Here is a 23,927-nt window from a genome sequence, read left to right on the forward strand (position 1 = left end):
GCTGGGTCAGCAATGAACTCTTTAGTTGTTGGATCATGGGGAACTTCAGGATGGTCCAGGGAGGGCCAGATAGCCATGGAGGTGGAGGATAAGGAACTCAGGAGGCTTGGGCCAGTAGGTATTTACCAACTGGTACGGAAGCATTTCATTTAGTGAGTTCTTAATTTCAGATATTGCATTTATCAGTTCTAGAATGTCTATTTGATTCTTTTTTCTTTTCTTTCTTTCTTTTTTTTTTTTTTGCGGTACACGGGCCTCTCACTGTTGTGGCCTCTCCCGTTGCGGAGCACAGGCTCCGGATGCGCAGGCTCAGCAGCCATGGCTCACGGGCCCAGCCGCTCTGCGGCATGTGGGATCTTCCCGGACCGGGGCACGAACCCGCGTCCCCTGCATCGGCAGGCGGACTCTCAACCACTGCCCCACTAGGGAAGCCCTGATTCTTTTTTTATAGATTTCAATTTTGCTGAAATTCTTTACCTTTTCATATATTGTGTCCTTTTCATTTTCTATATTTTCTCTCACGTTTATAATACTTATTATAAAGTCCTTGTCTGCTAACTCAAATGTCAGAATCATTTGTGGGTCTGCTTCCATTCTCTGCTATTTCTCTTAATTATTAGTTATATTTCCCTGCTCTTTGCATGTCTCATAATTATGTAAAAGAACCATAGAGGGTATAGATGATATTTTCCTCCAGTGATGATTCTCTCTCTCTTTTTTTTTTTTTTGGCTGCTCCGTGCGGTATGCGGGATATTAGTCCCCTGACCAGGGATGGATCCTGCACCCCCTGCAGTGGAAGCACGGAATCTTAACCACTGGACCTCCAGGGAAGTCCCTCTCGGATGGGGTGAGGGACTGATCATCTCAATCTAGTCAGGGATTCAGCTGTGCTGGGGCTGGATGGTAGTTGTATTAGTCCCAGTCCAACTTTGGGTCATCTTGTTCCTTGGAGGGAGCCCACTCAAGCTTTTGATTGACAGTATGGTGGGTCTCTGTCTTCTCAACCCTGAGAGCCTGTGCAAGATTCAATTCTGTTCCTAGGAGCTCAGGCTCTTTGGTTTCTTGCCCCCCACACAGTTTCAAAATTTAGCAAATGTCTTGAGGGGACAGCCGTCATGTTTGATGCAGCCCTCATCCCTCTAATAGGACTTTGTTTCCTACCTACTGCAAGTCTGTGGGAAATTTCCCTCTGCTATGAGACACTTCTAGCTCAGCCTCTCCTGCTGCATCCCAGAATTCAGCAAATGTTGCATGGGGAAAACTGGCCATGTGTTTAGAGCTCCTCTAGATTCCAATGCTAGATCACATGGATCATCAAAAGCTCTGCCAGTTTCTATTTGTCCCAGTAAAGACCTTATGCCCGGGTCAAGCTCTGATTTGGCAAATATACCCAGGTAAGAAAATGGTCAGAGATTATCAGCTCATTTAGAAAAGGCTCTTTCCTCTCCAGAATTTTAATTCATTAGTCTTTGTTGCTGCTACACCTCTCCAATGCCTTTAAAAATATGATTTTTGTAATTTATCCAGTTTTTGCTAGTTCCAACAGGAACACTGGATTATTGCTACATACCACATCCTACCAGAAGAGGAAGTCCTATGAAAGTATCTCAAGATTTAACCATGGCATGGTTATACAGGTATATATGGCTGAATCAACCCAGACCGTGCCATGGCCCCTCCTGTACATTTTCACTACAGCGGGGACAGGTGGCCCAAGTAGACCAACTAGAGTCCTTCTGCACTGGCACTGGGAGCCGAGAGCCTTTTTATTTTTGTGGTTGGTCGGGGGCGGGGGGTGGGGTGGGTGAAACAAAGCTGTGAGAATAAGCCTGGAAGCTTCCACTGGCTATGTCCCATGCTCGTGGAAGAAGCCAGTTTCCAGCAGGAGGAAATGAAGCCCTCATGCAGACAGGAGAGGGATAGGAGCGCTGAGGGGATGTTGGGATCCCTTATTCCAGTCACTCCCTCTTGCTGTGGTTTGCTAACCTGAGGCACAAATTTCTCTTTTTTGCCTGAGCTAGTTTCAGTCTCTTGAAAGGTGGGCCAGCTCTAATATTTTTGCCCTCGGGCTTTATGAGGCACCCTGTGTCCATATAATACATTAGCCTTTTCTTCTTAGGCAAGGTGGAGGTGGTTTATGTTACTTGTAACTCAAAGAATCTTAACTAAGACTGCTTCTTTAATGACAGGCAGGTTCAGAAGGGCCTGGTGAAAGGTTATCTCCCTCACTGCACAGAAGGAAGAGAGGGAGGATGCATGGTAATATTGCTGAGACCTCAGCTTTGGATCACGAATCCTCACTACAAGGAGAAGAGGATGCTTTTAGGTTCTGGACACCCAACTCACCATGGGAGGAGCTTCAGACTTAGCTAAGAAGTCAGCCAAATCTGTCTGCCAAAGCCATGCTGTTTTACTTTAATCAAACTGGGAAACTGCATTCTTATCCTCAACATTATTCAAAGATGGGAGGGAATGGAAAGAGGTAGATTCCTGTGTTTGCACATTTTACCTACTCCTGGGGCTCCGACTTGCTGATGAGCCTGAAGTTTACACCAGAGGGTAAACAAGATAGCTATGTGGACATCACACACCACTTTGCCAGTTTCCGTTCTCTTGAATTATTTACCATCTAATTGTATGCATTGAAACAGAATCTGGCAACACAGAGTCAGAGATGTAGCCTTATTTGTGCGTTAGAGAAGGAAAACTCGAGTTCAGTGAAGGACCTGGAGCAGAAACACTTTATGGCTTTCTGACGTTCCCTGGCTTTGGGAGGGCTGTAAGCACGGGCGGTGGGGGGGTGGGGGGGGTGGGTGTGAAACCGGAGCAGCAACACAGCGCAGACGCACTGGGAGCCACGGGCCGGAGGCGCCCTAGAGCTGACTAGTCCAGTGTCTCCCCTGAGGCCACAATCCCTCTACAGGGCAGAGGCCCAGTTCCAGGACTTAGCCCCCTGAGCCTCGATTTCTTCTCTGCAAGACAGACTGCAAAGGGGAATGGAATGGAAAAATAAGCCTCTCTAGATTTAAAAGATTGTTATCACAAATTTTATTTTCACCATTATACCACTAATTTCCCTCAGGAATAAATATTAGTAGCTATGAAAACAAGAAAAATATTCAAAAATATTTCAAATAGTAAAACAGAAACTTTGGAAAACAGAAAAGTATAATGGTGAGTAAAACTCACTATTAGTCCCACTACTCAGTAAGAATCGCTCACAATAGAGGGTGTGGAGAAAAAGAACCCTCCTACACTGCTGGTGGGAATGTAAGTCGGTGTAGTCACTATGGAGAACAGTATGGAGGTTCCTTAAAAAACTAAAAATAAAGTTACCATATGATCCAGCAATCCCACTCCTGGGCATATATCCAGAGAAAACTCTAATTCGAAAAGATCCATGCACCCTCCCCCACCAACAATGTTCATAGCAGCACTGTTTACAATAGCCAAGATATGGGAGCAACCTAAATGTCCATCACCAGATGAATGGATAAAGAAGATGTGGTGTATATACAGACAGTGGAATATTACTCAGCCATAAAAAAGAATGAAATAATGCTATTTGCAGCAACATGGATGGACCTGGAGATTATCATACTAAGTGAAGTAAGTCAGATAGAGAAAGACAAATATCATATGATATTGCTTATATGTGGAATCTAAAATCTGACACAAATGAACTTATTTACAAAACAGAAATAGACTCACAGACATAGAATACAGACTTATGGTTACCAAAGGAGAAAAGATACAGGAGGGATAAATTAGGAGTTTGGGATTAAAATATACACACTACTATACATAAAATACATAACCAACAAGGACCTACTGTATGGCACAGGGAACTATATATTCAATATCTTTTAATAACCTATAATGGAAAATAATCTAAAAAAGAATATATATATATATGTGTGTGTGTGTATGTATGTGTATATATATATATATGTACCTGGAAGCTTCCACTGGCTATGTCCCATGCTCGTGGAAGAAGCCAGTTTCCAGCAGGAGGAAATGAAGCCCTCATGCAGACAGGAGAGGGATAGGAGCGCTGAGGGGATGTTGGGATCCCTTATTCCAGTCACTCCCTCTTGCTGTGGTTTGCTAACCTGAGGCACAAATTTCTCTTTTTTGCCTGAGCTAGTTTCAGTCTCTTGAAAGGTGGGCCAGCTCTAATATTTTTGCCCTCGGGCTTTATGAGGCACCCTGTGTCCATATAATACATTAGCCTTTTCTTCTTAGGCAAGGTGGAGGTGGTTTATGTTACTTGTAACTCAAAGAATCTTAACTAAGACTGCTTCTTTAATGACAGGCAGGTTCAGAAGGGCCTGGTGAAAGGTTATCTCCCTCACTGCACAGAAGGAAGAGAGGGAGGATGCATGGTAATATTGCTGAGACCTCAGCTTTGGATCACGAATCCTCACTACAAGGAGAAGAGGATGCTTTTAGGTTCTGGACACCCAACTCACCATGGGAGGAGCTTCAGACTTAGCTAAGAAGTCAGCCAAATCTGTCTGCCAAAGCCATGCTGTTTTACTTTAATCAAACTGGGAAACTGCATTCTTATCCTCAACATTATTCAAAGATGGGAGGGAATGGAAAGAGGTAGATTCCTGTGTTTGCACATTTTACCTACTCCTGGGGCTCCGACTTGCTGATGAGCCTGAAGTTTACACCAGAGGGTAAACAAGATAGCTATGTGGACATCACACACCACTTTGCCAGTTTCCGTTCTCTTGAATTATTTACCATCTAATTGTATGCATTGAAACAGAATCTGGCAACACAGAGTCAGAGATGTAGCCTTATTTGTGCGTTAGAGAAGGAAAACTCGAGTTCAGTGAAGGACCTGGAGCAGAAACACTTTATGGCTTTCTGACGTTCCCTGGCTTTGGGAGGGCTGTAAGCACGGGCGGTGGGGGGGTGGGGGGGGTGGGTGTGAAACCGGAGCAGCAACACAGCGCAGACGCACTGGGAGCCACGGGCCGGAGGCGCCCTAGAGCTGACTAGTCCAGTGTCTCCCCTGAGGCCACAATCCCTCTACAGGGCAGAGGCCCAGTTCCAGGACTTAGCCCCCTGAGCCTCGATTTCTTCTCTGCAAGACAGACTGCAAAGGGGAATGGAATGGAAAAATAAGCCTCTCTAGATTTAAAAGATTGTTATCACAAATTTTATTTTCACCATTATACCACTAATTTCCCTCAGGAATAAATATTAGTAGCTATGAAAACAAGAAAAATATTCAAAAATATTTCAAATAGTAAAACAGAAACTTTGGAAAACAGAAAAGTATAATGGTGAGTAAAACTCACTATTAGTCCCACTACTCAGTAAGAATCGCTCACAATAGAGGGTGTGGAGAAAAAGAACCCTCCTACACTGCTGGTGGGAATGTAAGTCGGTGTAGTCACTATGGAGAACAGTATGGAGGTTCCTTAAAAAACTAAAAATAAAGTTACCATATGATCCAGCAATCCCACTCCTGGGCATATATCCAGAGAAAACTCTAATTCGAAAAGATCCATGCACCCTCCCCCACCAACAATGTTCATAGCAGCACTGTTTACAATAGCCAAGATATGGGAGCAACCTAAATGTCCATCACCAGATGAATGGATAAAGAAGATGTGGTGTATATACAGACAGTGGAATATTACTCAGCCATAAAAAAGAATGAAATAATGCTATTTGCAGCAACATGGATGGACCTGGAGATTATCATACTAAGTGAAGTAAGTCAGATAGAGAAAGACAAATATCATATGATATTGCTTATATGTGGAATCTAAAATCTGACACAAATGAACTTATTTACAAAACAGAAATAGACTCACAGACATAGAATACAGACTTATGGTTACCAAAGGAGAAAAGATACAGGAGGGATAAATTAGGAGTTTGGGATTAAAATATACACACTACTATACATAAAATACATAACCAACAAGGACCTACTGTATGGCACAGGGAACTATATATTCAATATCTTTTAATAACCTATAATGGAAAATAATCTAAAAAAGAATATATATATATATGTGTGTGTGTGTATGTATGTGTATATATATATATATGTACACACACACACACACACACACACACACACACATAACTGAATCACTTTGCTGTATACCTGAAACTAATATAACATTGTAAATCAACTATATTTCAATAAAAATATAAAAAGAATCACTCATAATATTTTGATACATTTTCTTCCTGTCTTCTTCCTAACCAAATATATCTATATTATAATTGGGAAATTTTAACTAACCTCTTTAAAGCCAAGTTTTTTCTTATTTTCCTTTTCTTTTTAAAAAGAAAATACTTATTATTTACCCACATTATTCCAGGCATTATAACAGGGATACAAGAAAATTTGATCAAAAATAACTTGGTTAAGATGTCAATATGAACAATAAATATCTTTTCACTGTTGTTTTCTAATTATGAAAGAATTCAAACAGAGAAAGTAATATAACAGACATCACTGCACCCACCATCAAGACCAAATATTAAAATTTTGCCATATGTGCTTCAAATATTTTTTCAAGGAAGATAAAATATTACAGATATGGCTGAAGTCCTACTGTCCTGGACCCAGAATAACTACAGTTGACCTCTGAACAATGCAGATTTGAACTGTGCAGGTCTCTACTTATACACAGATGTTTTTCAACAGTAAATACTACAGTACTACACTGTCCATGGTTGGTTGAATCTGTGGATATGGAGGAACCACGGATAGAGGTAAAGCCAAGTTTTTTCTTCAGCATTTTGTAGTGAGCCTCTTCCCCATGTCAATCAATATTCTTTACAAACAAGGTTTTTAATGGCTAATTGTTTTCCAATAGTTCACTGTAAAGAGATATATACTTAAAATACTATTAAGATTCAATGGATTCAGTTTGATTTCACATGAAAATCTAATTGGGGTACTACAAAAGATGCTGAAACAACACAGACTCACAGACAAGATAGAGAGGATGAGGAACAGACCTGGAAGCAATTCTTTACCAGGACAATTTCAGGCTGCACAGTTACCCCACTACTGGCCTACGAATAGGAAGGGAGAGAGAGGAAGCGATAGATGGATTGTCCAGGCAAGGTGTGCATGTGAGCACTCACATGCGGATGTGTGAGTGGGGAACAGACCCTAGAAAACTCATGACGCTAATCACTGAGTTTATTAATAACTGCCATTTTGTTACTCCATATGCTATTATGGTATAAAAACTATAGGCCAAGTGCCACATTTACATTCATATTTCCTTCTAGTCTTTTTTCTAAGCATAGTTTTTTTTTTTCCTTTATGTAATTGAAATCCATCGAATGAATATTTTTGACAAACTCAGTCTTTAGGTTTGACTTGTATAACCTTAGGACAGAGGAAAAGGAACTGTGTATCAGTAGAAAAATTTATCCATTTACTAGCTAGGGTCCTATTTACACCATCAATTTCAACTCAAACAACATTATTTTGAGATTTGCAAGGAAAATGGTTCACTTCTTACAGACAATTTTTGGAATGGAGAATGAAGGAGGTAGACACACATACAATGTGGGAAGGCTGATGCTTCTTCTTCCTCATAGGCAACTAGGGGGAGGGGAAGGGGGTCAGTAAAGGCATGTTTGGGGGAAAGTTGGAGAAGCATCCACACCTGCTCATTATATCAAATGTCTAGGGACTCTGTAAATAATTCAGGTGCAGTCGGCTCCCTCCAGGGGCAGGTGTTGAGGAGAGTTTCCAGACAAGCATCTCCTCTTGCAAAACTGGAGCAGACCTAGGATCTGATTACTTGAAAAGGGGTCTAGTTAGTAGCTATGGCAACCTCCTTCTTCTGCCTTACAACTTGCCTTGGGCTAAGATGCAGGAACTTCTGGGAAAACACTACTGCTACAGCCTGCTGTGGTGGTTAAGAGCTTTGAAGTCTAGCTATCTGTTTCTAATCTAGGTTCTGCCACTTTGTAACCGTGTGACCTGGGAATTTATTCAACCTCTCTGATCCTTGGTTTCTGTGCCTACAAAATAGAGATAATTCATTGATTGCTGTGGCATCATCTGTAAGGCTCTTGCTATAGTGCCTGGTACATAGTAGATTATCTCCTAAGAGTGTCCCCACCTCATTTCCTAGGAAGAGATGTTTGGACTTTAAATAAAATAGCAGTGTACAGAAGTAAGTGAAAGTTATTCTTCAGAACGAAATAAACAGTGCAGCTAACAGTTATTGAAGATTTACCATAAGCTGGATATTGTGCTGGGTGTTTTATATATAATTTCACAAAACCCACTTATGGATAAGTTTATCAAAGTTCTGAGATGTTAAGACACTTTCCCCAGCTCAGACAGCTAGCAGGTGGTGGAATCAAGATCCAAACTCTCATCTGCCTCTTATCCAAAAAAAGCCTATGTTCTTACCTTCTAAGTAAATGGATCTCTGGAAGTTATTTTACTGTGCCAGCACTTCATCTCCAGGTGGACAGTCTGAGGATGCTGGCACATGGAGCTCATTCAGACTTGGACCGACCTCCTTAGGTCTGTGAGGCCTGTCTGCCCTCTAGTGTTAGAGGAATCTTAGTGCCAGGTGGAATCCACAGCGAGTTGTTTTTTTTCTGAGGTGGTAGTGAACCTGCGTCTCCTCCTGTCCGGAGATCTGTCTAGTCTGGTGTCTTCTTATTGGCCAAAGGGTTTCTCCTAGGGATAGGGGTAAAATAGGTGGCAGAGACTGGGAGTTAAGAAGAATAATTATCTGCGGATAGAGCAGTAATGCTCAGGTTAAGCTTTGAACCATTGGCGGGGCGGCGGGGTGGGGGGATAATGTCTCTTATTCCCAGCACATGGCACATAATAGGTGCTGACTGAATACTGAATGAAGTTTACAACTCATCCTCACTAAAGAGGGAGGGGGAGTGCTGCCAAAAGAATGGTTTAAAGGTCTTCACTGATTTTTGCCAGAAGCACCAGCAGAAAAAACACTGTAACATTAACCCACCTTCCACTCCAACAGACTCCAAGGCACGTTCCGTGCACGGATAGGCGAGAACGATGACGCTGCTCAGTTATTAGGAAATGAATTGGGGTCAGCAAAGACATATGACCATTTTAGGCTGCCACCCTCCCACCAGTGTCCCAAATGGTCCACGGATCTCAGAGAAGTCCCACTTCCACCTCCATAACTGCCCAGGTAGTCCATGTCACCAGGTGGTTGGTGAGCACCTGTGTGCACTGCTCCTCGCTAGACAGTGGGGAATCCAAAGACAGGCTTACTACGTGGCTTATCAGAGGGAGATGAACACCCCCCCCCACACCCCAAGTCACAGAGACTGAGCCAGGTTACTGCAAAATGGGAAGAGATGGTTTCATAAAATGAAGGATATAGAGCAAATAACACCTACTATAATCCAGTCCTTGGCTGACCAATTTTCTTCCCATATGAATAATTTTGTAAATGCCTGAATATACTGAATCATTCAGACATTAATTTTATCACTATTATATTTACCTTTATAATTGTTACCATCTTTATTTCTAAGTAATAGAAAATCTAAACCCAAGTAAACTTGGCTTGATGAATAAAAACATTTGTTGAGGGCTTTTTTTCTCCCTCGGTGGGGAGGTGGGAGTTTCAGGATTGGTTGGTTCACAGCCGGTGCTGCCAGGGGTTGGTGGCCAAGAAAGGGAAGTAGCAGGGCAGGACCACAGAAGGGATTTCAGAATAAAAAGCCAGCTTCCTATAGTTAGGACAAGCCACATACTGGAAGACTGCCTGGGTGGGGGTCCCTGTGAAGCTACGGCTGCCTCCTGGCCTTCTTTTGGGAATCTCTCTGCTTTTGGTGGAAAAAGGGAGACTCTGATGGCCCACAATCTCTGCAGAAATGGACTAAGGACTGAGGTGGCTGCATAAGGGAGAAGGGACTTGTTGGATGACTGAGCTTTAGCTGCATTTTCTGCACTAAACTCACCCCCATCCCACGCCCTAAGAAGGGTGCCTCCGGTAGAGGTTGTCTCCCAGCTGTCTTGGATGTACTACCTTCCTGTTTACCCACATGAACTTCAGTCCCAAACTGGTATATTCACTGCTCCCCAGACCTGCATTTCATCCCCACCTCTGGCTTTTGCTTCCCCAGTCCCCTGCCTGAATGCTCTCACCTCTCCTTACCCTACAACTTGTCTTTCTCAGGGGCCAGCTCCAGGTCTGCCTCCTCAGTGGAGTCTTCCCCAAGGGCTTGGCCTTCTTGGGTCACTTTCTATTTTCGATTCCAGGGGCGTTTGTTGTGTGGTTGGGAGCTGATTGTGGTATTTGCCATAGAGTTTCAGGCAGGACTTTGTTTATTGCCTTTTCAGGCAAGCTATGCCAGAACTCCCCACTCAGAGGGCGGGGCAGGCAGGGTAATGTGGCCGACCATGTAAGGGTCTGGACGAGAGGTGCAGCCTGGAGCCAGCCGGGAACATGTTCCTCACACGACACCATAATTCTTGTGCTCATAAAACCTCCTCAGAGGATAAAAAGAAACATGTAAGTCAGTACTTATTTCTTTGGGAGGGTTCCCATGAGACAAGAGATCTTTCAACTGCAGACTGTCAGGCACCAAGGACCTTAAGAACAGGATGGAGGGAGGCAGGGAGGGCTTAGGGCTGTCACTGAAGGAGGCGATCCTGAGGCAACGCGACGGGCAGAACAATCCACGTGGATGCCGTGTGGACATGGCACAAGGACAGCACACTCATGTCAGTCACACCCACAAACTTCAGACCATCACCGTGTTTTTAGTCCCTAAGCTCCTGGGACTTCATATTATGTTTTCCTTTCCTCTCTCTCAGCCTGAGTCCCTCCCCTGGGGATCTGCCTGTGCTGCTTCCACTGACACTGCTGAGGCAGATGGCCTCTGTCCCCAACCAACTTCCAGAGAAGAGACTGTATAACAGCGGGGTGTGAGGGCCACAAGGGAGGGAAAAGGAAGAGGGTAACAACAAGTGACGGAGAAAGCTTAAATCATGCACACAGACTTCTCATAAGAACTTTATTTCTCAAAAAGGGGGTAAGAATCCAAAGTATTAAAATAATCCTCTAATTTTTGTTTTGGAGGGAGAGGATAGGATGACAAAATAATTCATATAAAAATTTCAAGCACAATGGCTGTAGGCCCTTCACCCTGAAACTTGTACCTCCTGTCTGCAGCTCCAGGTTCCAACCATGTCACAGGTAGTGCTGAGCTCCTGGATTCAGAGGCTTACAGCATCTGGAATGCTTATTTATATTTACTCCACAAATAAATACAAAAGGTCAATCTTCCTAGTGCAAATGATTCAGTCTATTTTTGTGATTGTTTCTAATGAGAATGCTAAAAAGAGCTGCCTCTCTCTAAATTCCAAATCTTTCCTTTTTGAAGACGACTAAGAGTGTGAAAGAAATGAAATGTGGAGACTTATCAGGTACTCTTAACAACCACATGCCAAGGGAGACTCTACCTCATTGAGGTGATAAAAGGTAAAAAGTGACCATGATTTTTCCATTGCCTTTTATGTGGGGAAACCGCACCTTTCTGTTTCTATCATTGAAGGGAACTGCACTATGTGAAGCAAAGTCCCCCCTCTAGCAATTAAGCAAAATCCCTATCCAGAGTAATTATTTTCTAACTTAAAAAGAAAGAAAGAAAAGCGTGAGCTAGAATGAGAGTCCTTAGTCCAGGCTGATGTTGCCACATGGCCCAGTAAATGCTGAGGGGCACTTTCCAACAGGCAGGCCCTTCCAGGAGGTGGGAGACAAGACCCGGTTCACCCCTGAGAGGCTTAAGATGAGTTTAACTGTGAAGACTGCTCAGAACATGCCCGGCTCTCCTCTGAATGCTTTCAGTTGGTGCTTCTCTGAGGAACAGGGAGGTTCTCGTGAAGGTACTTTAAACTTCCATGCTCTGAGAAGTCCGAGACCACGTGGTCCTGGCCTCGCAGCAGCCACTTGGTAGTAAGCAGTCCCTCCAGTCCCACTGGTCCCCGGGCGTGGATTCGAGATGTACTGATCCCCACTTCAGCTCCTGTGGAAAAGCACGGATGAGGGTGTGGCTTTCCCAGCCTCTGCTTCCTGACCGCCCGCCAGGCCTACGTCTCTTCCTTCTCCTCACTTGGCCCCTCTCTCTGCCCTCTCCTGACCCATCCTCCCTGGGCTAGCCTGACTTCCACTGTCCCCATAAACATGTTCTCTGGTTGCTGTGAGTCACGGTCAGGCCCCTTCTTTAAGAAAAGAAGAAGGGGCCTGACCGTGGGCCTCTCTTTTGTATTTTATCCCCAATCCATTTTGACAATACTACAAGTGCTGTCTCCGATTATCTGTCTCGTGTCTGGATTGCGTACCACCATCTGACATTTGGGTATTGTTTCTCGTGTACGACAGCGTATAGAGGTTTCATCTCCCCGAGTATCCTTTAAACCCTAGATGGCAAGGGACATGTTCTAGGTATTCCCTAGAACGCCTAGCTCCTAGGTGCTCATGAGATGGCTGCTGACTACACCAAAGAGAGCTTTTCATTTTCCTCCCTCCTGCTCCAGCCTCAGACGTGGGGCACTGGGGCTCTTCCCGGGTCTGGCTTGGTGTTCTGCACCGTGTGCAGTTGAGGCAGGGCTCCTTTGCTCATCACAACTTCACTGAGCAGGCACTGGGCTGGGACCCGGGGATGAAGTGGTGAACAACTGATGTAATTCATGGAGCTTGTATTCTTGTGGGCAAGGCAGCCAAAGAACAGTTCAACAAATAATTCCATGTGGTGATGGGGTGCAGCGAAGGGTGCTGGGACGGAGACTGTGTGGCAGGGCGACAGCACCCTGGATAGGGTGGTCAGTGGGAGCCTCCCTGAGGAGGTGCCTTTGGCTGAAACCTGAATGAGAAGGAGCCGGCCAGGGGACAGCAGTGGAGAGCCGCTGCGGGCAGAGAGGAGCAAGCGAGGACCCGAATGCAGAGGTGCCTGGGGCAGTGGTCGGCAAGGAGATGGTGACCACTGGCTTCAAATTCTGGGTAAATAGCGTAGAGACCACATGACTTTGGGCAGGTTACCTAACCATCTCTTGCTTCAGGTTTTTCTTTTGGAAAAGGAAGAAAATAATAGAATCCATTATGTAGAACTAAGTGAGATAATGCATGTGACGCACTTAGCACGGTGCTGGAAATATAGTAAATGCTCAATAAATATTATCTGTTACTGTTATTCATGCATTTCACAGGAACTTAACCCAACCAGAATCTGAGCTTTTGCTCTGAGCGGCTGATGGAAGGACAATGGAGTGGTCTTTGCTCCTCCCCCATCTTGGACTTTACCTTGAAAGCTGGGCACCTCAGCCCTTACAAGTGTGCTATTTCTTCTTCAAGAACATGGAATACAAAGATCAGTGCAAGTGATGTGATAATTAAATCAAACCCCAACACAACAGAAACAGGGAACTAAAAATAAAGAGTCCAATGACTAAGAATAACAGCAAAATTCCCTTTAATAACCTTTAACAATTCAGTGAGAACTTTCTCTAGGCAGTTCTCTATTCAAACGTTCAGAGGGATTAAAATGTTTTAAGTAGTTGAAATAATTCTCAGATGTGCCATAAATGCCTTATTGGAGCTTTGTAAAATGGTACCCCTGAAAACCAGCGACTGTCTTGAGAACTCCTTATACTACTGGGGGATGGAGAATTTATTACTAATGATGGAAGGGGGGAGGGTGACTTTCTGAAGCTTTTTATTTCAAAGTCTGCTTTAGAAGTCAACCTTGCACCTCTGGGCTTACCTGTTTGTTTCTGATGCTCATACTTCAGCCCAGCATAGGTACTAACACCTTCTTTTGTCCTGTCCTCAGGGTGGATTCCTAGCTCTGAGGCAACCTGGCTATGTCCCTCTGAAGGAGTAAGTCTGCAGCGGCAGTGCTCTCACGGGACCTTGGCATGCACACCTGTCATAATCCATGCATGCAGACACACTGTGGTCTGCTGTACGTGGCAGAGTCCAGGCTCTGGACTCACAGAAGTCTGGGTCTGAACACCAGCTGCATGACTTTGGGCAAGTTACTTCATTTCTTTGAATCTCAGTATCCTCATCTATGAAAAAGGAAATACAAGTACCTACCTTCTTAGCATGTGAAATGCCTAGAACACAGGACTTCTACCAGTTCATGGTAGCTGTTATCATTCTCTCTCATAAACCAACCTTCCCTCGGTATGTCTGCATCATCTTGATCATGCACGTGACTGTAAAGGCCAGGTGTCTCCTCCACCCTCACCATGCTCCTTGGGGCCACACAGTGATTCACAAGGGACTCCTTTCTCCCTGACCAGACTCTTTCTTACCCAGTCCGAAGCGGTAGCCATCAGAGAAGCGAGTGCTGGCGTTCCAGAACACACAGGCACTATCCACGTGCTGGAGGAAGAACTCTGCTGTCTTCTCTGCAGCATAAAGGGAAGAAACTGAGTTAGGATGGCCCAGGGAGAACATCCCTGCTTCCAGCCACTCAACAGGGCCTGACTGGGGCAGGGCCCAGGCCCCTGAGGTGCTTCCCCACGTATTAAACATGCAGACTTGTGAAAAATCTAAAACAGAAAGAAAGCAAACCAGCTTCATCAGTCCTGTTGTTGAAGGAAGGAGTAGGTACCTGGGAAGGACTGGGTTGGAATCCAGATCTCCCTGCAGACATACCCTCAGTGCTGCAATGGCCTGTCTATACTGTTTATAGGCTCTGAGTCAAATGCCAAAGTCTCAACTCAAACTCCACACCCACCAGCTGGGTGACTGTGGACAGGCTTCGGAACCTCTCTGTGCCTGAGTACAATGGGGACTGACAATATTACTCAGCTCCCAGGCTTGCAGAGAGGGTAAAATGAACCAACAGCCATGCAGCACTCATCCCAGAGCCTAGCAGATGGCAAGTGCTCAAGTATTAACTGTTTTCACTGGTGGTGCTGTGATTCCCCAGTAAACTGACTGGAAATTCCCTGAGGGGGCCATGCTGGCATCCTTTACCATCAGGCCTCCAGTGCCTGACACCCAGGCTCACCTGTGGAGGGAATGAGTGACTGTGGAGAGCTGGTTTTGCCCTAAACTAGTTGGTTCTGCGCTTAACCTCCTGAACCTTGATTTCCTCAGCTGTAAAATGGGTTTATTCCAGCAACCGGGAAAGACTGCTGCATGGATTAAATGGTAACACCTCTGAGACAGAGTGAGCCACGTTTAAAGTGGAGCGAATCACCTCTTCCCTGCCTCTTCCCTTGGGGCCACTGTGACAGCACAGCGAGATAAGAGATGTAAAAGCACTCAGCAAACCAGTAAGTGCCGCCCACACCAGGCATTGTTATCAGTCCACTGAGATTACGTTCTCCTGCAGGCTAACAGGGGCTGAGAGGAGCAGGGTCAGCTTGGAGATCAAGGCAGAAAACGCAGACCCCGCAGACCCCGTGTGCTGCAGCCCCTGCACACTTACCATTCTCTGTGACGATGACGTCCGTGTGGGAGCTGCCGTACTTGTGGATGTGGTCGATGGCCTCCTGCACGCTGTCCACCACTTCAATGCATAGTTCCAGGTCCCCGTACTCAGTTCGGAGGGACTTCACTTCGGAGGGGCTGAAGGTCAGATAGGAGGCGAACTTGGGGCCTGCGTGAATCTTCACCTGGGACAGAGGAAGTCCGGGGCAACGACATAAACACAGCAGAAAGAGGCAAGTGCACACTCCTTCCTCTGGGATCCAACAGCAAGATGAGCCTGAAGATGATGAGTCCAGGGCTCCTGTGGCCTGGAAACTAAACTAGTCCCTGCTTCCTTTTAGAGGCAGCCTTCCACCCTCCAGGATGCTCTGCTTTGGGAAACGCTGACAGCCACCTGTCAGCAACGGGCCCCCAGTAAAACTGGAGCAGGGATTTAAGCAGGAAGCCTCTGAATGTGAAGAATGCGCAAGGCATTTAATGGGCTATTGACATAAGCCCTTGACTGCTGGCATTTTACTAAAACGAACACGTGACTAGAAAAATCCCATTCCCAGCATGTGGGACTTAGGCATTGGACTCAGACGGAAAGAGGGAGATGCCACAAACACACTTCTACTCCCTCTGCCCTGGAGAAGTCCTAGGCGTGCTTTAGAGGAAAACAGTTACTTGGTTGGAAACCACTTCAAACCGTGGTTAGTCGTTAGATTTCTGACTTTGTCAGTCTGGCCCCATTTCCAGGTTCAGCTCAGGTCCAGATTCTGGGGCTAATCCTGCTTCTGGCTGGAGGAATTTAAGGATGCTGAGGCCGGTCACTGGGGACCCCGGTCACAGTGTGATCCCACTCAGGCCTTGTTCTCCGAGACCTTCCCAGGGCAGCGTTCACGCCATGATTCTTTAGGGCCAAGCTCTTGACTTGCCTCAAGTCACAACAAGCCACATTTGTCATGTCCTCGTTGCTCCCAAGGCCTTGAATGGTTTCCTATCTGGGACCACACTTCCTCCCGGCCTGGAGTCCAACCATGTTCCCCAGGGGCTGGAACCCCACCCGTGTGCAAGTCGTCCTCTGGTGTACTTCCTGCACTACAAGGTGCTCAAGAACACATACTGGCTCATTCTGACTTGAGGAATTTCAAGGCAATGCTGAGGATGACTGAGGATATTGTGGGTTTGCCTGAATCAGAACTGGGGGCTTTATTCCTGGATACAGGAGAGCTTTCCTCCTGTCCAGCCCAGGCCAGTGTGGTGCCTGGCACACGTCAGCACTCAAACAGGCCACCAGTGGAAGGTCAGGCCCCAAACAAAAGTGATCATGTGATCTAACTCCCTTATAATTTGTGGGGTACATTTATTTTCATTTTCCAAACTGGGACCATGCCACATTTATAAGCTGACTGAAGTCTTCCTTTTCAGCAAAAGGATGGAAGGGAAGAGACACATGCTCAGGGTCAAAGCAACAAAGACCAGCAGTCACTTTCTCTACTGCTGTGCTAGTTTACATAATTCTAACATCAAATATTAAAGCTTAAAATGCATCCTGACAGAAAATTTAAGGTTGTCCAGTTTCACCTGGAGAACATCTATCTTTCTTGCAATCAGGAATTTAGGATGGAGCATACATTTATACTCAAAACTTACTGGCACTGGTGGTTTATAATGTTAATGACATGGTAAGAAAATAATCCAGAGAGGACATTATACAAACTGCTCACTCCCAAATATCACTGTATTAATAAGCACATTAATATTGGTAATTGAAGACATCTGTGGAGGAGCAGCTATATATAAGTTTTTGGTTTGACAACATTTCTGCACAATCTTTTCAAATCAAATCCAAACAAGAATGTGTGTTCAGAAACATAAACTGTATGCCGCCTGAATAAGAGGTGGCAGGAAAGAGTCCATTCAGTGGGCTGCCATGTGACCTGCTTTATCTTTGAACCCTCTTAACACTGAACACACACTACTTTGGAATGAAGCTATTTGTGTATGGGTTTCTTCCATCCACTAGACTGTCAGAGGCAAAGGCATGTCTTACTCACTGTGTACTCAGCACAGAACTTTGTATATGGCAGATGCTCAAAAATATTGCTTCTCACATTTCCTTAAATGGTATGGCAGCTGCTCCCAGTCTGATCCCCACAGGCTTCTAAATCTCGGGAGGGAAGACAGGAAGTGATGGACTTGTCCTACCTGTTCCACTCTCAGCATGTCAATGATCTGGTCAAATAATGGTGTTCTCAGCAGATCTCGGTGGATTAACAGAGTCTCTAAAGCATTACAGGCGGCTGGATATTCACATTTAGAGTCTCTAACTGAAAGAGGAGGACAAAAAATTGTTTCTGTTAACATGATCCGGAGCCACTGAGGACATGACAAATATTTTGCCCGCATAAAACGGGACACCATTGAGCTCACCTAGTCTGGTGACCTTGTCGACACTGGCCTCTGAGTCCACGTACATGTGGCAGATGCCTTCACTGTGCCCCATCACTGGAATGCCCTTAGCAGCTTTCTGGATGTTTCTGACCAGCTGAGAGGAGCCGCGTGGAATGATTAGATCTATCATTTTGTCTAGGCGGCAAAGATCTTCCACTTCTTCTCTGGTATTCACCTGAAAAGGCAGAGAATAAAAGATAAAGATGACATCTTCTGATCACACAAAATATGGAAGTAGCAGCATCCCTTTCACAGATAAATGTCTGTATCTCCTGAGAACTAAGTCTGATGCTCTGAAAACTTATTCCAAAAACAAGATTAAGGAACATCCCTGGTGGTCCAGTGGTAAAGAATCTGCCTTCCAATGCAGGGGATGTGGGTTCGATCCCTGGTCAGGGAACTAAGATCCCACATGCTGCGAGGCAACTAAGCCTGTGTGCCCCAACTATTGAGCTCATGCACCTCAACAAGAGAGCCTGTGTGCCGCAAACTACAGAGCTCAAGTGCCCTGGAGCCCACGTGCCACAACTACAGAGAGAAAACCTGCACGCCACAACTAGACAGAAGCCCGCGTGCCGCAACTAGAGAGAAACCCGAGCAGACCGCACGCCATAATGAAAAGATCCCGCATGTCTCAACATAGATCCCATGTGCCACAACTAAGACGCGACACAGCCAAAAAAAAAAAAAAAAAAAAAAAAAAAAAAAAAAAATATTAAAAACAAAATAAAACAAGATTAAGTTCCTGATCATGGGAATTGAAAGTTGTCCAGCAAATGCTTATCAAACTCTACACATTAGGTCCTGTGCTCTGCATTACAAAACATGCAAGACAGGGTCCCTGCCCTCAAAGAACTCAGAGTCTGATAGGGAAGACAGGACTACCCTATGACTAGCCATAACACAGGACAGACACTTTTAAGATGCTAGAAGAGGTACAACGTGCTATCTCTGGAAGGTCGAGGAGGTACAGAGTATGCCAGGCTATGAAGATCACAAAAGGAAGTGGCTGCTCCGCTGGCTCTCTAATCACAGCCTAATGACATGTTGGTCTTGCTAGGGAGTCACGGTTCTCCACAACTTCTGCTGACAACCTCTACCCTGGGATGCTGGCTGGAGTGACTAAAGTGCTTGTGTTAGAACTCTGAGATTACGGGCACTTTTTCCTTCCTCTTGATTTTTAATTTTCCCCCATATGGACATGTTACTCACAAGAGAAGTACAAATATACACACATGTACAAGAAGGTTCATGGCAACTTTAATCTGCATTGCACCAAACCAGAAACAACACAAATGTTCATCGACAGAAGAAAGGATAAGCTGTAGTACGTGCATATAAATGGAATACCACACAGCAATAAAAAAGGGGAAAGTACTGCTAGATGCAACAATGAGGATGAGCCTCACGGACATGAGAAAGAAATACCTGAACAAAAGAAATACAGGTGAAAGAGTGCATTTTGTATTATTTCACTTATATGAAGTTCAAGAATAGGCAAAAGAAATTGAACGTGAAGAAAGTAAGAAGAGAGTGGTTTCCTGGTGGTGGGCTGGAGCCTACTGATGGGGAAGGGCACAAGGGAGACTACGGGGTACTGGAAACAGTCTGTATCTTGATGCGGGGGGTGGTTATATGCGTGTATATAAGCGGACACAATTACAGAGCTGCTCACATGTGATGAGGGTACTTTACGTATGTTATACAGCAATAAGGAGGAGGAGAGGAGGAAATCTGTCGAATTAAACTAGGGTAAAATGGAGCAGCCGGGACTGGAGCCCCTACAGCCTGTGCTCTTTCTACCCACTATGTTGCTGTAAGAAAACCCAGTTTCTTGTCAGGGAGCGCGTAACGAGGCCAACGGAATCCTGGAATGCTGGAGTGAGTGGGCCTCAAGGGAAAAAGAGAAGGATCTGGAGTCAACCTAAGTCCAAATCTAAATTCTGGGTGATTCTGGCTAAGCTATTTTACCAATGAGCCTATTTTTCTTCCATCTATAAAATGGACCTAATAATTTTTCTCACAAGGTTGTTTGTGAGGATTAAATGAGATAATGGAATGAAAGTGCCTTGCCCACAGTACGTACTCAATAAAACTACCTAGTATTTCAAAACCTCCACTGGACAGTTGAGGAGAGTGACACAACGGTTAAAATGATGACCATACTAATAACAGTGCTAACAGCATGACCTCATACTTACAAGCTGCATGACGGTTTCTGACAAACCTTCATAAAATGTATCTGTCTGACTTGGCCTAAATCACTACCAGTGAGCAGAACCCAGGCCTCACTCATAGTCTGGGTCTGGTATTCCTGCCGCCTGTGACCTTAAGAATGAAGGGCTAACAGGCATTCTTGTAAATCAGTGGTACCAGGACACAGCTGTATGAGAGGGACCTTCCTGAGCCACTCAAGACCCATCTGGGTCTAGGCAGCCCTGCCACTGTCTGATGTCACCAGCACACTGGACCTGCTGCTCCTCCAATCAAACCTGTCTGTACTGGCTCGGCCTTATGTGGCCAAAGCTTTGCTTCAAACACCCAAAGACCTGACCTGGCCCTTCTGGGTCTGACCTGGCTCATTCCCAGGGACCTACCAGCTGTACGGCCTCCTTGATTCCATGGATTGAGAGGGCCTCCTGGGTCAGGAGGTGAAGAATCCGGTTGCTGTGTGAGGCCTCCTTCCCTCCTTTGAGTAACAAGCCATTACCACTTGCGATAGCCAAGGCTGCCACCTGCAGATCAAAGAGGAGAGCAATGAACCAAAGGGAAAAAGCAGTAAAAGTAATGGTAACATTAGCACTCGCCGAGCACAATTCCGGTGCCAACCACTGTCAATCACTTTGTAAGGCCAACCACGTTTAATCTTCACAACATTCCAGTGAATTAAGTACCTGTTTTATCCTCTGCTTTACATATAAGGACACTGAAGCACAGAGAAGTTAGTGACTCCCCAAGGTCACACAGCTTATAAGCGGCAGAGCTGGGGGCCTTGACTCCAGAGCCAAAGCCCCGGATCTTAGGAACTCTACTGTACAGCTTCCTTAGCACCATTACACTGTAACCTGAGTCAAGTGCCCAGGGTCACATGAGCACACCCGACTCTGGCCACGGTGGAGGACAGGTGCTCAGCGGCCTCTTGACTCAGGTGTTGTTCCACCTGACTCAGGCGGGGCGGCATCTCTGGCCACATCCTACCCTGGCCCTGTCATTGTTCGAGAGCTCTAATGGCTGGTGCTGAGACCCTGGAGAGGACTAGAGCTGCCAGCCCCTGGACAGCTACGGCAGAGACTGCTGGGAGGAAGCAGCAGGCCATCCAGGAAGGGGGTTAGTTACCCTCTTAGAGCCGAGAGCTAATGACACTCACCTGATCATCCAAGGCCTGAAGCTGAACTTTCTGAATGCTCTCAGGATGAATGAAAATCTTCCCGTTTTCGTAATGTATCAAAAGAAACTTTAAAAAACTTGCTTGAACACGTTAATCTCCAGATTAATGGTTCTTAATCCCTTTTTGTTTTTGTTGCTCATGAACCCCTTACAAAAATTATGTAAACTTTTCCCAGATAAATGCACAAACACACAGCATTCTACATATAACTTTTAGGATGCATGGATTCTGTGATGCCATGTGAGGAACCTCAGCTGTAACTGGGTGAAGAGGAAACCTTTCCCTCATGAAGTATTCGCTAGTATGGATAAAAGGTAGCAGAGAAAACTTCATGAACACGGCCTACAGAGAGACTTAGGACCCACTTCTACCAGCTGATGGGAGTTCTGCAGTTATCTCTGGGGGCTCTCTGTGAGACAGATATACAGCCAGAAAGGGGCTGAGGACAAAGCCCAATGGTATGGGAGTCCCTTGGTGGACCAGCTGGTTTTAGGTCATGTCAGGGAATAGCCTCCACAGAGCATGTGGGACTCCCATGGTCACCTATGCCCTAGCGTAAAAAGGTACTGTTTTTTTTAAAAAATTTTTTTAATTTATTTTTTTATTTTTATTTATTTTTTATTTTAATTTATTATTAATTTATTTATTTAAATTTATTTAAATTTATTTATTTTTATTTTTATTTATTTTTATTTATTTATTTATTTTTAAAATTTTATTATTTATTCTTTATTTATTTATATATTATTTATTTTTTTATTTTTTATTTTTTTATTTTTTATTTATTTTTCTTCCTTCCTTCCTCCCTCCCTCCCTCCCTTCTTCCCTTCCTTCCTTCGTTCTCTCTCTCTCTCTCTCTTTCTTTCCTGGGTCTTCACTGCTGCCCACTGGCTTTCTCTAGCTTCAGCAAGCGGGGGCTACTCTTCGTGCGGTGTGCACGTTTCTCATTGCAGTGGCTTCTCTTGTTGCAGAGCCTGAGCTCTAGGCACGTGGGCTTCAGTAGTTGTGGCATGTGGGCCCAGTAGTTGTGGCTTGTGGCTCTAGAGCGCAGGCTCAGTAGTTGTGGCACCCAGGCTTACTTGCTCTGCGGCATGTGGGATCTTCCCAGACCAGGGATTCAACCCGTGTCCCCTGCACTGGCAGGCGGATTCTTAACCACTGTGTCACCAGGGAAGTCCCTTTTGTTTGTTTTTAAATAGAATCTCTCTGTGAGACTTTGGGGCTAGTGCAAAGAAAAAGCTGGTATCATCCTACTGGACACTCCAGTGGGGAAGTGGTTCCAGATTTCTGGGAGAGAATTTAGGGCAATGAGCAAGACCACCCTCTAATACCACCTTATACTTCAGAGCATGGCCACTTGGCAAAACCTCTGCCACATGGTTTTGCCTCAATTAGCCTGTGATTTGTCAGATTTCTTAAAGGGGGTCACACGCTAGTTTCCATTAACTGCTGAAAGTTCTTCTTCCTAAGAGATGTACCTACAGGAAGCCATCTGTGACACTGATAATAAATGGGTCTTTTTCACATGGGCAAAACCAGCTATTAGATGAATGAGCCTGCAGTAGGTTAGCAGGGACTCTGTGGTCAGGGAACAAAGTGCTCTAGTGAGCTAAGTTTTTGTTTTTGGCCGCACTGCACGGCATGTGGGTTCTTAGTTCCCTGAGCAGGGACTGAACCCGCACACTCTGCAGTGGAAGCACAGAGTCTTAACCACTGGACCACCAGGGAAGTCCTAAGTTTTTTGGAAATGTACTCCCGTGTCATGGCATGGGAGATTCATCTGGGCTCGAGGCCCAGCTCCATCCTTACAAATGTCACAGGAAAATTAACTTCTATAAGCTTCAGTTTCTTCAACTGTAAAATGGACATATGAATTACCTTTTTTAGAATTACCAGAAAAATCAAAAACATAAATTGCCTTAAGCGCAACCTGAGAATAAAGTCTCAAAAATCACCTCTGGGGGATGGAAGAAAGGAAGGGAGGGAGGAAAGGAAAGGAAAAAAAGATATCTTCAGGAGATTTATCTGAGTCCTGAAAAGAAGCTCTTCCTCCAATTCCCTACCCTAATGGCAGGCATTAGTCACATACCTGGGGTAGACAGTCAGGGCGAGATTCAAAGATGACCAGTAGAACTCCAATTGGGACAGTCACTTGTTCGAGCTCCAAGTCTTTGGCAATTCGGGTCCGGCGCAAAACCCGCCCCACGCTGTCCTGTGAGGAGGCTGCGATCTGCCGCAGACCGATAGCCAGGCTGTTCAATTTAGACGTGGAAAGGCTCAAACGTTTCAGCAGAGGAGCTGCGAGTCTCCCTGAAGAGGTGTGAAGAGCACATGATGAAGCAGTAGACCTGGGTGGGCTATGGCTGTTTTACTGAACACATGGCACTGTGTTAGGAACAGACATGGAACTCAGGGGGTCTCAGGGAGACAAGGACATATCATTTACACAGCTTTTCTGGGAGGGGCAGTTGGGCAGTATACATCATCATGTAAAGGTGTGGACACCCACACCCTTGGTGTCAGCAATTTCAGTTCCAGAAATTTGTCATTTGTATCAGCAAACCTGCATGTAGTGAGGATACTTATCTCAGCATTTTTATTATAGTGGAAAACTGGATTCTACCTATGGATTCAGCCAATGGGGTAC

The 23,927-nt window shown here is 45.1% G+C and overlaps 1 protein-coding gene across 1 annotated transcript in view; it reads right to left on the reverse strand.

The window, feature by feature from the left end:
• Positions 1 to 11,015: 11,015 nt before the first annotated feature.
• Positions 11,016 to 23,927, reverse strand: part of ALDH18A1 (aldehyde dehydrogenase 18 family member A1) — a 31,730-nt gene continuing 18,818 nt past the window's right edge. Inside the window, exons 10-16 of the mRNA XM_007471596.1 lie at positions 23,370 to 23,590; positions 20,490 to 20,627; positions 17,872 to 18,067; positions 17,647 to 17,768; positions 15,455 to 15,641; positions 14,328 to 14,423; positions 11,016 to 12,037 (exon numbers count right to left, since the gene is read on the reverse strand). Coding sequence (XP_007471658.1) covers positions 11,856 to 12,037; positions 14,328 to 14,423; positions 15,455 to 15,641; positions 17,647 to 17,768; positions 17,872 to 18,067; positions 20,490 to 20,627; positions 23,370 to 23,590 — 1,142 coding nt within the window. The 3' untranslated portion in view covers positions 11,016 to 11,855. The remainder of the gene's footprint in view (positions 12,038 to 14,327; positions 14,424 to 15,454; positions 15,642 to 17,646; positions 17,769 to 17,871; positions 18,068 to 20,489; positions 20,628 to 23,369; positions 23,591 to 23,927) is intronic.

The sequence above is a fragment of the Lipotes vexillifer genome, unplaced genomic scaffold, assembly GCF_000442215.2.
Source record: "Lipotes vexillifer unplaced genomic scaffold, Lipotes_vexillifer_v1.1 scaffold325, whole genome shotgun sequence".
NCBI lineage: Eukaryota > Metazoa > Chordata > Mammalia > Artiodactyla > Lipotidae > Lipotes > Lipotes vexillifer.